The 16,612-nt window shown below is 37.0% G+C and overlaps 1 protein-coding gene across 1 annotated transcript; it reads right to left on the reverse strand.

The window, feature by feature from the left end:
• Positions 1–345: 345 nt before the first annotated feature.
• Positions 346–5,469, reverse strand: LOC122093385. The gene is made up of 3 exons (XM_042663717.1): positions 5,253–5,469; positions 1,277–1,774; positions 346–1,127 (listed from the first exon to the last, which is right to left on the reverse strand). The coding sequence occupies exons 1-3, from the start codon at positions 5,332–5,334 to the stop codon at positions 541–543; spliced, it is 1,167 nt and encodes a 388-aa protein (XP_042519651.1). The 5' UTR covers positions 5,335–5,469; the 3' UTR covers positions 346–540.
• Between the last annotated feature and the right edge of the window lie 11,143 nt (positions 5,470–16,612).

The following is a 16,612-nucleotide window of genomic DNA, read 5'->3' on the forward strand; positions in this document are numbered from 1 at the left end:
AAAGAAACTGATTTAGTATAGTGTTCTTGATCATGCCCAATCAAAATTGGGGTTGTGGAAGGTTTTCCCTTACTTTCTAAGGCTGGGCAAGAGATATTGATTTAATACGTTTTTAAGTTCTATTTCCTACCTTTGTAATTTCCCTTCATATACATATAAGAAGTGTTGGTGATACCGAATTAAGATTGCCATTGGTGGGCAGTCCAGGAGAGGGAGTGGTATAAGGGGTATTTTTCGGGGGATTCTAAAACACCAGAGGGGTTTGTGAACCCTAGGATGAGGCGATGAACTTTACCGCACAGTCAAGGAAAACTTCTCCCAAAAATAAAGACAACTCTTTTTAACTCGCGCAGAACAGCTATGCTTAAAAGACTTGCTCATACATTGACCTTACTAAGGAATATTGCTATATAGCTAAGGTAGTTTACATCCACATGGGGGAAATTCACATACAACATAGGCTTGAGTAGATGGTTTACCAATTTTCCCCAATCACCAAAGCATACACAAAACATGAACTACTAAACATACACAGAAATTCTAAATCAATACCAAAACTAACAACAAAAATCCTAAGCCCAGACCTCCAAAAATGTTTCTTCGGTACCCAGAGGATGCCAATACCTTCACATCATCCACCACTGGACCACATAGGGAGCTATGGTCATCAGACCTTGTACTGTAATAGATGCTATAGAATGCAATTCGAGTCCTCTCTGCCTTGGCTGTGAAAGTAAGATTTGCAGTTTCGAACGTTGCATTCGAATTGGACATATAATGCATGTTTTGAGCTTGATCCCCAGCAAAGGCCATGATAGCTAAGGGCTGTTGGCATTTATCATCAGCATGCCCCAAGTAGAAGATCAGGTTGTACTGTTTCTGAGGTTTTGTTTCAACCATCTGTGAAATGATACCTTCCTTTCCAGAGAGCAATTCAATAGCACGTTTACCCTGGGGAACACTGTAATGATATGAATCAATATACCTAACAGCTCTGCTTGATTCGACAATCCAACCAGGCAATGAGGATGTTTCTTCATCAAGGTTTGTGGGCAACAAAACCCCTAATGAAGCATTCCTGAACATCCATGGGCCTTCTTCAAAGTCACCATTAAGGACAGCATTGTCTGTAAAAGAAAAGGAACATATAAACACATATAAACAGTTAAATGTTGAGGTTCCACGTAAAAGAAAATTATCCCTCGGAAGTGAATAACCCGATGTAAAAGCTTATAAAGACTTGAGCACCATCTCTTTAATGACTAGCTTAACATACCCTTTGGTTTGTCAGGTGTAGAAATCTTCTTGATGGCAATGTTATCAATGATGGGCCCACAGGTGGGGTCATCTTCCATGCCAGGATTTTTGAAAACCACCTCTCCACCATCTGATTCAGCCTGGAAGGCCCATGCATATGAATCCCAGCCCTGCACATTGTAAAGGGTCTGCAGATCAACGGTCTGAGAAGCTGGAGGTACTGATATGTTGAGAGATTCCAACTGAGCACATGTTCTTGCAGCACTGAATGTGATTGAGTAAAATGACCCCTTCTCAAGCTTGATATCCTGCCTTATCTCTGCATCATTGCCAAGCCTCACACCATGCATACCCTGAGGTACTATAAGGATCATACCACCTTGCTTTTGCCCTGATTCTACTAGTTCTACTGTTCCATTCAATTTCCATTCAGGGATGGAGGTAGGACCATCTGCTATGCCTTCATTCGAGAATCCACTCATTGGAGCCGTTTCAAAATCACCATTTGCTAGTAAACCTATATCCATATTGTTCAGTAAGAGACAATGAAGTATACTGAATGCTGATCATGTTAGGAATTAACAACACAACGGAACAACGATTGTAAAAGAAAAAACGAAAGAGAATCACACACAAAACACTATGATTTACTGTAGAAATGCAACCCTAAAACGATGCAGAAGATAATGGAAAAACAAGAACGAGCAATGCACATAGGTTTTCGAGGTTCGATAAGATTGCCTATGTTTTCGATGAGATGAGATCCTACTTCACTTTCAATGGAGAATAGGCTTACAACGCTCGTCCTCACACCTCTCAGTATTGCTTGCATTACAGAGAAATAACACCTTGCTACAAATATGTATAGCGAAAAACCCTAATCCCGAAAATACAAAACTGCCCTAAAATAAAAAATTTGAGAAAGGGAAAATCCTAATCTGAAAAGTACAAAACTGCCCTCAAATAAAAAATTCGAGCAAGACCGCCGTCTTGCCTGTCAAGACGCCTGCACCAGTACTCCCTAGATTAAACTATGATGGAATCCAAGACATCGTACACCAACAATTTAGAAGTTTCACTTCAGATGGGCCATGTTTGGCCGAGCGATAAACTAGAGCTTCTACTATTTTGGTGAAGAAATTATTAATCCCCCAAGTACAAAACTGCCCCCAATATAAACTACGCCTAAAAAATTTCAGTCGGGGGCATTTGGGTCGGGGTGCCCGCCTCCGCCCCCAACCCCAGCCCACTCTCTAGCAAGCAAGAGCATCGATATTGGGAAAAATTAACAATACTTCTTGGATTAAACTTAGATAAGGCTTAACCAACTACAGATCACAGGGTGTATGGCTAACAAATCTTCAATACTGATAATGAGATAATAAGATGGTTTCATTAAATAAAAGTCCAGTTGAACCGGTCAACCGCCAGTTTTCATATTTCATAATCGAAAGGAAAAGGAATAGAAATTAATGTGATAACAATGACACAATAAAATCATTTGAGACAAGCATGCGTGAGTCAAACCTCATGATTCTCTTTAAAGCAAAGATACCTTGCACTGGCAGAAACCTATAGCCCGGACCCAAGATGGTCCCCTTACATTATTATACCATATTGATTAGGCTCTAGGTGGACCAGGCTTGATTTGAACCAGCGCAGTGTGAGGCCCGGCATAGTGTCACTTAAATTCAGGCCTAAATAAATTTAAAGGTGTTAAATCAAAACCGAAACTAAAATCAATCATTTCAAACTAAATCGAATCGCATCGAAATTTGGTTTGGTTTGGTTTGGTTTTGTTTTAAAAACTAAACTTTATTTAGTAAGAAACCATCGGTTTTGCATCGAATCAAATCAAATAGTCTTCCTATTAGGACGTGCCACATGGCACATGCATACAAAGATTTTGATCTTTTTCTATTTTTTGATAAAAGTATACCAATTTATAGACATTAATCACTAGATGTCATCATGTTGCAATGTTCGAATAAAGATAAAAAATAAAATGCAAAATAAAAATAATCACTTTGTTAATGGAAAAGAAATGAATAAACAACTATTTGATGCATTCAAATTCCAACTTAATGCTTTAATGCCTTGGTTAAAGAAAAAGCAGGAAAAAAAGAAAAATATAATAAACAAAAATAAATAAAAATAAAAAATCATTTGATGCAATTATTAAGCCCAAGAGACTTAGAATGATTACAATAATGTAAAAGCAAGAACAAACAATTATTATATATATATATATATATATTTTATTCTGAAAATCAAATTAAACTGAGAAGACTCAGTTATGATTTTGGTAATATGTTTCTATTTTCAGTTCAGTTTGATTTTCGCATCTGTAACCTATTTTTATCTATTTTTTAAATAAAATCGTATAATCAAAATCGAATCAAATGAAAACCTTATATGTTTGCCCATGGACACCCCAATGTTGATGATAACCCACCAAAAGACTTGAACCCAAAACCTTCCACATTGGACCAGTCAACATGATCAAGCCGGAGATATTAATCAATTAGATTGAATAAGGTCCGACCATTGTTCTAAAATCAGACCGAACTAATCCGAACCAGACACCTAAACAAGTACGGTTTAGATTCCCGGTTCTTGGTAAAGAAAACTGAAATTAAACACCAAGATGATTCCATGCACGGTTTGGTTTTCTTTTCTGGATTTTGGTCCAAATGCAAACCACTCTAAGCATGATGGGTAGACCATACCCTACTCTCTTTTGTTTGGTAAAGTGGACCATACCCTACTCATACCACCCATGGGTGGACCATACCCTATTTTTTTTGTTTTTTGGAAGGAAAATTCAACTTTACCCAGAAGCTCAAAAGTCAAAAAAGCTCCGCGTAAATGGCGGACCCTTTTCAGTGTTTTCGTTTCCCACGGTCTCACCATACAAGAGAATTTAACAGCTGGAAATTTTTTGACCGTTTAGGCTCTCCAATCTCAAATGGCTTAAATCGAATAAATCTCTCTCCCAATCCTCTGTGGAGCAAAGTGCGTGTTCAACGATCAGGAATGCTTTGGACTAGGTATGATGGTCTTGGATTCTATATTTAAGTGTTCTTAATCATTAAATACATGTCAAATACCTTATTACACTACAAAAGAATTCAATCCTCCGGCACTCATTAAGGACGCTATCAACATCAATACACCACAGAGACCACCCTTGATGTATAAATTCTAATCAAGCAGCCGAAATTTGAAGATTCACTTATGAGACCCAATCATGTTCGATCATTCTTTCATCAATAATAAAGACAAAAACAGTAGAATTTATAGAAAAAACATACAAACTTCTAAGTATTAGTATTGGATTGATTGGATCGTATTACTATCAGTGTCAACTGATACAAACCTAGCCTATTAAAAGAAAAAAAAAATAGCCAATCCTGGATCAAGTATTGAAATCTATCCGGATAAGTATAAAATTATAAAAATAAAAATAAAAATAAAGGATAAAATTAACCTAAATAGATGTCATATCGGTGTCAGTTGAGGCCGGTACCAATCCATTTCCAAGATTTAAATCCCTGCTCCGAGATAGACCCCGGTGACCGTAGCCAGGGTGTGGAGAACATCTGACCATCTGAGCACTGACAACTGAGGCACTAACTAAATAATGGTGAAATATAAGGCTGCTACCAGTAATATACGGCTATCCATGCAGGGAAATCAAGGCACCATAGGACGGTAGGGCCCATTAAAGAATCAAGTCCGGAGCCAAACTAGGCTTTACAATTACCAATATCACTCCGGACTGTGGTCTGATTCAGGTAGGAAAAACCTGAAACTTCTTTACCCAACTAGATAAGGCAGAGAACTACAAAGCTCAAATGGAAGGAAAAGAACTGAAGAACGCACTAGAAATCACTCTCAGAGCTTCTTCCCCTTTTGTATAGATCAAAAGAATAAGTTCAAACCCATGAGAGAGAGAGAGAGAGAGAGAGAGAGAGAGAGAGATGAGAACTCACCGTCTTCTCCAGTGGAAAGGCAAACGAAGAAGAGCAGCAATGACAGTGGAACCCATTTGCAGCTACTGGAGCTTCGACTCATTTTCAAACCCAAGTTCCTCTCTTTGAACTGAGAACCACACACAAATAGAGAAGTGAAGGAGGGAGTGAAGACTTTTTTATTTTTTATTTTTTTTTGTGAAGAGAGTGACGACTTGAGAGAGTAATGAGCAACGGAGTTGCTTTTAATCAAACTCCAGCTTTATTATAGCCGTAATTTTACTTTACTTTTTTAAATTATATTGAAAAAAAGGGGATTCTTTCTTTTCCACTTTTAATAAACGGAAAGAAAATTTTCACCAAATAATCAATAAAAAAAAAAAAAAAAAAAGAAATTAGAGAAAAAAAAATGGTCATAAGTCCTAAGTCCCCACAAAGGCACAAATACTAGGTTAGTTTTTCCCTATTTAAGAAAATTAACAATGAAGACTACGTTTTTATCCCAACATAAAAATGATTCTATAATTACTTGAGAAAAATGATTTTTTTTGAGAAATAGTTTTATATCTTTACGTGCAAAATGATATTTTAAAAAAATGAATGAAGAGAAGTTCCCTTCACCGATCTTCCTTATAAATCTCTTTCTGTACTTTGGACTGAAGAAGAGGGGGACAAGGGACTTGAACTTCTAATTACAGAGCAAATGATTACTTTACTCTTCCATATTAGAACTTTAAACACGTATTCATTTAAGTTCAAAGCAAAAATAACTGAAAATCAATTTTGATCAAAACACATACATGATTCTTGATCTCTTTTTGTTTTTTGTTTTTTTTATTAATTTTTTTAAATAAAAACAAACTTTATAAATAATATCAAATGTAACCAAAATCGATTTTTGTGAACAAAAATTAAAATGAAAAATGATATCAAAGAGGGCTATTGGTGACAATTTTAATTTAATTTAAAGAGCCGATGTTTAGGGGGAAAATTGTAGGGTCCAATCATGTCATATGCGTAAGAGTGAGTGAATAATTGTAAAAATAAGTGATCATTAACCCTTACTAATGTCCAATAGATTGTCCATTAGCCGGGGTGAGCCATAAGATAATAAGACAATATATTAAAAAATAAATAATTAAGTAAATCTCAACTTCCCAAAACAAGTAGTGTTCACACACGGTCACAAGGATTTGGTGATATTATTTTCTTCACAATCTTCAATAAACTCCATGAAATGGCGTGACACACTTATGATCATTAATTAGACCCTCAGTAGTATATAGGGTAACTAGAGTCTACAACATATTTATTAAAAATATATATATATATATATATATGTTTTATAAGATTTGAGGAGTTAAATTTGGATAGGGTAACGACATTTGAATTTCTTTTGACATTCATTCCGAGGAGGAGTCATATCCGTTTCACCAGAAGATAAGAAAAGTTGAGTGATGTGATCACGAATGGGACCCACACGTTTAATTTCTCGTTTATTGTGACTTCTGTTTATTTTATTCTATTTAATTTGGTAGAAAATGATACTATTTCGTTTATTATGGCCTAAGATAGGTGTAAATGAAAATTTCCTTACCTTTTTTAAGTTGTAAAATTTTATAAGGGATCGTTGCCAAATTTTTATAAAGTATTACACTTTTCTCGAAAAAAGTCTTGTTTAACTTTAGAATGATCTCTTACAAAAAAAACCTTAGGGATGATTTGACCGTAAAGTTTTGCGAGGGGTTGGAAGAAAGCATGATTGGTGTATTGGAGAGGGAATGTGTGCAAAGAAATTACGAAAAAGAATCTCAATCTTTCTATGACCGAATCAAAGTCATCGAAAAGAAGAAAAAAGATCACATAGCGGATGTTTGAAAGAAGAATTTTCTGAAGGTATATATGCATACATATCTATCTATGTCTTTATTTAGTCCTATTTAAATTATCTCATCTTTGAGAGGTTCTATGGTTCTCTGAATTTGGGAAAGTGATTGAAAGATTTCATAGAAGGTTATGTTTAGTACATATCTATGATTTCTCTTTTTTTTTTTTTTGGGTAAAATCTCTATAATTTCTCAAATGATCCATCAAGTAATGGTATTCAAGCCCTAGCTTTTGTGTCATGATTCCATATCAATCATAAGGGGGATTGATCCTATAATACCTTGAAATCTAATTAGGGGTATTTTTATCTTTTGACTATTGTAGGGTCAGGATGACTTTATCAATGATAGGAAGGGTGGAATGACAGGGAAGGGTGGAGTTGGTGAAGTCTGTGATCTCAAATATCCCAATTCACAACTTCTTCTAATCAGGAAATATGAAGTTAGTTAAAAAAAATTGTGGTCAAATAGGATGATGTTTGTAAGTATAAATGTGAGGGAGGTTTGAAAATTAGGAGGTTGAGAGATGTAGATTACGCATCTTTGTGTAAGTTGGCAAGGCAGATAAAACATGAAAATTCTTCTATGAGTAAGTTCTTTCGTTCCCGTTTTTTCAAGGTTGATGGATCTCTCAAAAAATGGCAACTTTCATTATCTATTTGGCCAGGCCTCAAGAAGGTATGGAGTAGTTTTGTTGGGTTTCAGGAGCAATGGATAATTGGTAATGATCAGAATATCAAATTCTGGACTAATTGCTGGCTGGAGACTATGTCTATTGTGGATAGGCTGAGTTTTGAAACTGATACTTTTGAATCTCTAAGGCTCTCTTTGGTTTGATTTCCATTTGTATTTATTTGACTTATTTCTATTTTTACAAGTGTTTGGTATAATTTATACCACTTATTCTATTTAAAATAAATTAGAATAAATCACAAATCACAAATTCCTCTCAAGCTATTTTTGATTTGTGTCAACAAATCATTTATGTTGATTTTTATTACATTAAATGAGCATGTGTGCTAAACTACTCAAAATCAGTGGTAAATAGGTAACTGTAGAATTTTTTTTTTTTTTTTTAACCAGAGAGCTATCTAGGTATCCCTGGCTGAACCCAAAAAATTTATTAATAGAAGATAAATGAAGAAAATGCAATGGGGGGGGGGGGGGGGAACATAACCCACCTTACCCCAAACCAACATCCTAAGACTTTACTAAACAAAATTAGGAATTAAAAAATAAAACCAAAGCCCAACTCAAATACAAAGAAAGGATGGCTTTATAACCAGCCATAACAAATAATATATTTTGATCTAATAAAAGGAATTCGAGAATTATCATCCCTGATAGCAATCTTGACTGAGTCTAGAAAAGAATTATACTCTGTAAAACATGAATTTGAACGACTACTAACGGCAAAATTAGCACAAGCATCAACAATTCCTTATTAGCTCCCTCACTGAGTGTCAAATAGAAATAAAAGTCAATTGCAAAAGCCTAGATAGAGATTTCCACCAATACCAAGAATTCCAATGAGCACTTTTACCATCAGAAATAGATCACACAATATCTTTTGAGTCTGAGATAACAGCAAATCTCGAGATACCTAAAGAAATACAGTAACTTTAGTATGTTTTATACTTTTTTAATATAAATACCCTAAATCCTATCATCTCTCTCGCTCAAAGATCAAATCCGAAGGTGAAAACTAAAACCTATTTTCTCATCATATAAACTATTTTATCAATAGTAACCAAACTAATACTATTTGTGGTCCATAATTCATTGTCACAAATAATTCTAAAAAATAGTTAATATATACAAATAGAAATCATGCCAAAAAGAGCCTAAGACAAAAGGTTTCAGATTTCATTAGAGGCAATTGTTGGTTTCTTCCAAGGGTGGAATCTGGTTTGATTGCTAGTATTTTGGGGAAGATCCATACTATTCACATTTATAATATATAGGATGTCTGTCATTGGTGACCTACTTCTTCTGGGGTATTTACTATTAAATCAGCCTGAGAGACTACCAGAAGACAATCGCCTAAGGTGGGGTGGTTTTTGCTCCTATGGCAATCGCAGATTCAACCTCGTCAAGCAGTGTTTGGGTGGAGGCTGATCAAAACTAAAATCCCAACGGATGACAATGTGAAGAAATGAGGGGTGGCTTTGCCCTGTAGATGCAGCCTATGCGATCAAGAGGAGGAATCAAGAGACCACATTTTTTATGAATGTAGCTTTGCAAGAGCTATGTGGCAGAAATTTTATGATTGTTTTGGTATTTAGTGGACTAGTTTTCTGGGATGGAGGGCTTTATTGCATGGTGGGAGTAAAAAAGCCAAGGCGGCCTCATTTCAAAGGGTTTGAAAAAAAGTCTCTGTGTTGATTCCATACTATATTTGGATGGAAAGGAATGCAAGTAGACATGATGGAGAATCAAAGCTTGTAGAGCACTGCTTTGCCATGACCAAAAGTGAAATAATTTCTCAGACCTTGGTTCACACAGGTTCGTTCATTTCAAATTTAGATCTGTTGAATGCAAGGAGGATGGGATTTTCTTGATTTCAATGTAGGCCAAAAGATTTCTTTGAAATGTTTTGGTGTCGCCCCCCGAGAGGGTAGTGGAGGTTAAACACAAATGGGTGTTCTCTTAGAAATCCAGGCAATTCTGGAGCAAGGGTTGTATTTCGAAATGATAATGGGGAGGTTATGACTAATTTTAGGGATTACCTTGGAATTCATACAAATTTTGAGGCGGAGTTTTTTGCTGTAATCTCAGGGATAGAAAATGCTGAAAGACTGGGGTGCAAAGGCTATGGATTGAATGTGACTCGGTCGTAGTGGTAACCTTGTTTCTGAAAAATAAAATCCCTTAGATTGTTCATCAAAGGTGGATAACTTGTATAACGTTCTTGGGTCATGTGGAGTGAAAAATTACCCACTGCTATTGTGAGGTAAATTCAATAGTAGATTTTATATCAAACTTAGTAGCTTGGTTTGAGACTTTGGCCCCACTGATAGCCTAGTCGGCTCTAGTCAAGATGGACCTAGACATGGATGCTTTGGGTCATCCTAGATATAGGATGACTTAGATATTGTTTTTTTTTTTTTTTTTTGTTTTATCTATGTGAGGGTGTTGAGTTTTGGAGTCCGATTTCTGTTGATTGCAATGCCAAAGGTAGATTAGGTTCTCCTTCTCAATAATCCTTGTGGTGGATTGGGATTGTATTTTGGCTCCTCTCTGTTTTGCAAATTTTTTCAATTTTTTTTTATATTTAATATAAATTGATTTCTATTGAAAAAGGGTCATGGTGATTTAAAGTGGAAATACCAGATCATTGAGGGTACATCAGTACTTGGTAAATAATAAAAGTCATCCATTAGATATAACTACACTATATAATAACTTTAGATTTTACCTAAAATTATTGTTTTGCCCCTGAATCATGATTTATCATTTTGCCACTGGATCATAATCTAACTATTCTTTTTCATTTTTTTGATTTTAATATCTATCCTAATATTGACTTATTTAATTAAGAATAAGATATATATATATATATATATATAATTAACTTATTATCCACATGGACAATTAAATAATAAATGGATAAGACCTAACTAACTAACAACCTAAAATAATTAATTGTTGCTAATTAATAATTAACAAATGAAGGCTTTCCTGATAAAGTTGGAGACTTTTCTTTTGAAATTTGGATGGCCTTGAGTATAAAGTAAATGAGATAAAATAGAAAAAGTGAGAGAAAGAGTTGGAGATCAATTGCGATTAAAATAAAGGAAGAGAGAAAATTGGAGATGAAGTAAGAAAGGTAGAGATGGACTTAAAGATGAATTAGGGAAGGGAAAGAGAAGCAAAAAAGTGGTTCTATTGCCTTTCACCCTCTGTTTAAGAAAAACCAAAAGAAAAAAAAAAGGATTGTGAAGAAGAAAGAGGAGGAAGAATAAGAAAAATGAGAAAATAAATCAAGGGTTTGGACGATTTTCAAGGTAAGAGTTTGTAGAATGATTTAATTACTTTCTATGTTCTACTTGGGTGATAGACCATGTGTGATACCCTACTTTTTAAACCCTGTCTAATTACATGGTTGACCCGGTTTAACCATGCAGGACCCGAACCGAAGAGGATTAAGGCAGGTTCCTTATGGATCATGACGGCAAGGGTAACTTTGAACACCGGTTGGCCGGACAAGTCTGAGTCAGTGCCAGAGGAAATGGGTGTACCCAAGCCGTGTACATGCACATATCATAAGGCCATGTACGGATAAAGCAGGTATGTAGTCATATCCTAAAACGCATACGTATAATATACCTTATGCCGAGAGTCGAATTCAATCAAAATCCCACTTGTTGGCCAATTTTTGGCCCTCAGGTGGGCGGTCACAGGTGGGCACATCTGCCCACCTGAGTCACCCACCCATGTGGTTACTAGTGGTTTTAAAAAGGTATAAATAGTATTATTATGTTTTTCATTTTCTTATTTATGACATTCGGGTGTTTGGTGAGAAGAGTAAAGAGGAGAGAGAAAAGAAGGGAAAAAGAGAACGGAGAAGAGGAAAGGGAAAGGAAGAGGAAGAGGAAATGGATTTAAGTGGTGCCAAGGTTTGATCTTCCCATTCCGACGCCGGAAGAGTGATCCCCAACATGAGATCTACGATTGGAGGTAAGCAAAGGCTATGTTTCTTAAACTTTACCAAACCCAAGTAAAACCCTTGATTTGGGTAGAGTTTCTTGAGGTCTCGTAAATCCCCCTTGAGATGAGGAATTTAAGGTTTAATAGATGGTCTATGTGTTGATTTTGAAGGATTTGAAGAAGTGTTTACAAGGTTGGAGAAGCATTGGTGATTTGAAATGATTTTGGGGTTTTTGAAAGAGTTCTTGAGCAAAGAAAGTAAGATGGCTTCCATTCCTTAAATCTAACCTAGACCTAGGTTAGAATCATCTTATGAGACCTTGAATGTGTGGAAAATGGGTTTGGAAAAGCCCCATTTGATTCCCCAAAGGTTGGGGAAGGTTTCAGGGAAAATGACATTTTTCCGCCAAGACCAGTGGGCCGAGATCGGTGGGCCAAATGGCCTGCTTGAGGGCACCTGCCTGAGAGGGTAGGCCCTCAGGGCCAATCGACGGGCCCCTACCGACGGGCCCCTACCAATGGGTCGACCGACGGGCCAACCTGCCCGTCGGTCCTAGTAGGCCCTCGGCCTCCACCTGCAGGCCCCTACCGATAGGTCGATCGACGGGCCAACCTGCCCGTCGGTCATGACCGGTGGGTCAGGATCGGTGGGCTGACCCGTCCACTTGTGAAGACCAGTGGGCTATAACAGATGGGCTGTCCGACTCACCTGAGAGGCTCCCAACGTGATTTTTACGTCCGAATGGACCCAAAACGGACGTGCGACATTCTTTTAGGATTCTAAACATGATTTTGTCATCAAATCTTATTAGTTTTGACCCCAAAGTGGTGAAATACTAACTCCATTCACTTATGATAGGTTCACCAAAACTTACGCTTCTCGCACCAGATCTCACCCGTACTGAGCGTGAGTCTTTGTACACTACAAGTAAGTGGGGAGAGGACGTTTGACTTTATTTCAAGGCTTGTTTGGTATTCATTCAAATGTATGTAGACTAGCCATGTCATCATGCAAATTATATGTAGTTTAGCCATCCTCATATTATTATAACATGTGTGTTGTGTTTACCTTCTCAATGTCAAATGATGATGTGCTTATGTGATGAATGATGACATCATTGTGCATGATGCATTAGTAGACTAGATGCCGTAGTTGACTTAGAAACGAGTGCATTGGTGGCCTGTGGAATGGGACGTGGTGGCACTATGCAATCGTACTATATCATATAGGAGCATGCGGTTTAGGATTATCATCTTCCCGTGTTACGACACTTCCCAACAGGGGTTGAGGTGTTGGGTTACCATTTAGGGGGAAGCAGTAGTCGCGGTTGTCGGGTCACTGTGGCGGTTAGACATACGCCCGGTGGGTCATTAGGACAGTCGGTAACCTCGGTGGTATATTCAAGAGGGTCAATCGTACTGCTTTTAAATTGCTGAAGTCAATACCTCTATTTTTTATCATTTACTTTTATGTTGAGAGCCAGTGGTCGGCATGCTTTACTTTTTCGAGTACTCATGGTGGGCCTTCTCCAACAGCCCTATGAACGTATTGCGGGATGGAGTTCGCGGCTCGTACCTGGAGTATACGCACATTGTGATTGTAGTAGCACTAAACCAAAGACTTAGTAATGTTGTTTAGGTGGATGTGATTAAAATGAATTGCATAGCATACAGTGCATATGATTGTGATTGTTGTGTGGACTGCTGTGTGGTCCTTCTTTTCACTTACTCAGCTAGTGAGCTCATCCCACGTGTGCACCTCTTTTAGATAATTTTACAGGTCATCAACTTGAAGAGCAAGGGTCGGGCCCCACAATTGAATTCCCTAAAGAGGATTGGTGGGTCCCCGAGGAATGTGAGCACGGCACGGATTGCTCGTGCGAGGGCTGTGCTGTGGGACTGCAGTTTTGACACCGAGCTGAGTTTTACTCTTTGATTCTTTTGATGACCCCTTTTGCGTACTTGATATGTGAATTGTTATTCTTTTTGTGTAAATATCATGTTTACGAGCCCACATATATTTATTTGTATACTACAATTCGGGTATCAAGTGTATTATGGGTATTTACAGGTAAATTAAGTCTTCCGCTGAACTTTTGAATGATTATCTTAGTTGTATGTATGCTGTGGTTGGATACTGTATCAGATGATCCTAGCAGGTTTGGGTTAACTGGAGTTAACCCGGTCACTGGTCCGGTTCTGTGTGAACGGGGTGTGACACCATGATTTAAATATATGAAATTTGGACTATGGGTTTGATGAGAGAGAAAATAAGATTTTGATATGTTAACAGTATTTTCTGGGTTTGATAGAATAGTAGTCTAAGATTATTCATATTATTAAAAATAGTTAGGTATTATTTTATGATTTGAAATAATTATTGAGAGTACATACATATATTTAAGTGATCTTCTAAAAGTTTCATTATATTCAAAGTTGATTTAATACACCAAAAAATTCATATACTCGGATAGGTCACTGTTAGGGGAGTTTTCTATACTCGAGAATGGGGGTAGTGATGGAGGAATATAGAATTCGAATTTTTATATGATTTTTTTTTATCATAAAAACTTTTATGAGTCTTCTAAACTTTTGAAAACTATGAAAGTGATTTGAGTTAGGAAAAGTGGGCTAATGAATTTTTAAATTTCTTGGACGAAATTTGTTATAGTCTAAATGTTTTTAGGGGGTGATACCTAGCCTAAGAAGGTTGTTTTTTATGTTATTTTTGGATGAGACATATATATGAGTTAAGTTTCAATAGAATATAATTTCAACCTATTTGAAGTTTCAGAGATATTTGTTTTCTATTTTCTATGTCAGTAGGCAGAATAGGTTAAGGTAGAATTTTGAGAACGACATCAAACTAAGTGGAACCTCTACCCTAAGTTACTTATTTTTATAGTATTATCCAAAAGAGAATTTTATGAATACTAGATCTATTCTGAATCTTAGATTTCATGGTATTTTATCATTAAAAATACAATTTTTACAAACTTAATGTTATGTACATGAGAATGAGGAAACAAAGTGAATTTTGTTCCATGATTTATATTATATGTACATAGCAGAATTTTTTAAATGAATTATTGATTACATAATGTTAGTTACTAATATTATGTGTTAAGTTACGGTTATGATTGCATAGAGTAATAAGTTATGTAAATTATATGAGTCTTATACCATATAAGTTTTTGGTCTATGCATATATTTAAAAATACTATTTTATGTAAATTTATTATTTTGATGTATGAGATGCGTTGTTATTATGGTAATGATGCATTACATTACTGGACATAAGTGAGGAGGGATGTGAGACTTCCTTGATCGTTGTTTTATTATTTGTAGTTGTTGTTTGGATGATTTTTATAAAAAAGTAAAACTGATTTCATGTTAACATAGAGACCGATTACGGTGGAATGAGAGTATTGATTATACTTGAATTCTGAACTTGTTTGTATATATATATATTGTTCTTGAATGACTTTATTGTTGTTTTCTCGTCTTATCAACATTGATGTTATAATGTTGATGTCACACCCCGTTCACACTGAACCGGAGCGATGACCGAGTTAACACCGGTTAACCCAAACCTGCCAGGATCATCAGATACTGTATTCCACCACAGCATACACACACTAACATAAGTTCATCAGATCAGCGGAAGACTAAGTTTTACCTGTGAATAAATCCCATATACTTAATACCCGAATTGTGATACATTAATTATATACATTTGGGCCCGAAGGCATGATATATACACAAAAAGAATATGATTCAAATACCAAGTATATACAGGAAATCATCAAAAACCGTCAGAGTACACAGCTCGGCTCGGTTTCAAGGCTGGAGCTCAGCTCGGAATCAGGGTTGTGCCCAGCTCGGCATCATATGGAAGAGCTCAGCTCGGCCTCAGAAGTGGAGCTCAGCACGGCCTCAGATGTGCTGTCCCGCAGCACAGCTCTCGCACGAGCAGTCTACGCCGTGCTCAAACTCCTCAGGGGTCCACCAGTCCTCTTCAGGAAACTCGACTGTGGGACCCACCCCATGCTCCTCAGATGTTTGACCTGCAAAATCATCTAAAAAGGGGTGTACACGTGGGATGAGCTCACTAGCTCAGTAAGTAGAAAGATGGACCACACAGCAGTCCACACGTCACAACACATCATATGCACTACATGCCATGCTATACATTTTAAATCACATCCACCTAAGCAACATTACTAAGTCCTCGGTTTTAGTGCTACTACAACCACAGTGCACGTATACTCCGGGTACGACCGCGAACTCCCTCCCGCGATATGCCCATAGGGCTGTCGGAGAAGGCCCACCGTGAGTACTCGGAAAAGTAAAGACAATGCCGTCCACCGGCTCTCAACAGAAATGTAAATGACTGAAAATAAAGGTGCTGACTCCAGCAATTTAAAAGCAGTACGATTGGCCCTCTTGAATGTACCACCGGGGTTGCCGACTGTCCTATATGACCCGTCGGGCGTTATGTCTAACCGCCACAGTGACCCGACGACCGCGACCACTGCTTCCCCCCCAAATGATAACCCAACACCTTAACCCCTGTTGGGAAGGGTCATAGCACGGGATGGTGAGAATCCTAATACCACATGCTCCTATATGACAATAGTACGACTGCATAGTGCCTCCGTGTTCCATTCCACGGGCCACCAATGCATTCATTTCCAAGCCGTCTACGGCATCTAGTCTATCAATGCATCATGCACAATGATGTCCAAAATCAACATATAAACATCTCATTCAATTGGAAATTTAAAAATAAACATAACACATATGCACATCAATATGTGGAATGACTAGACTACATAGCATATT

Source organism: Macadamia integrifolia, chromosome 11, assembly GCF_013358625.1.
Source record: "Macadamia integrifolia cultivar HAES 741 chromosome 11, SCU_Mint_v3, whole genome shotgun sequence".
Classification (NCBI taxonomy): Eukaryota; Viridiplantae; Streptophyta; class Magnoliopsida; order Proteales; family Proteaceae; genus Macadamia; species Macadamia integrifolia.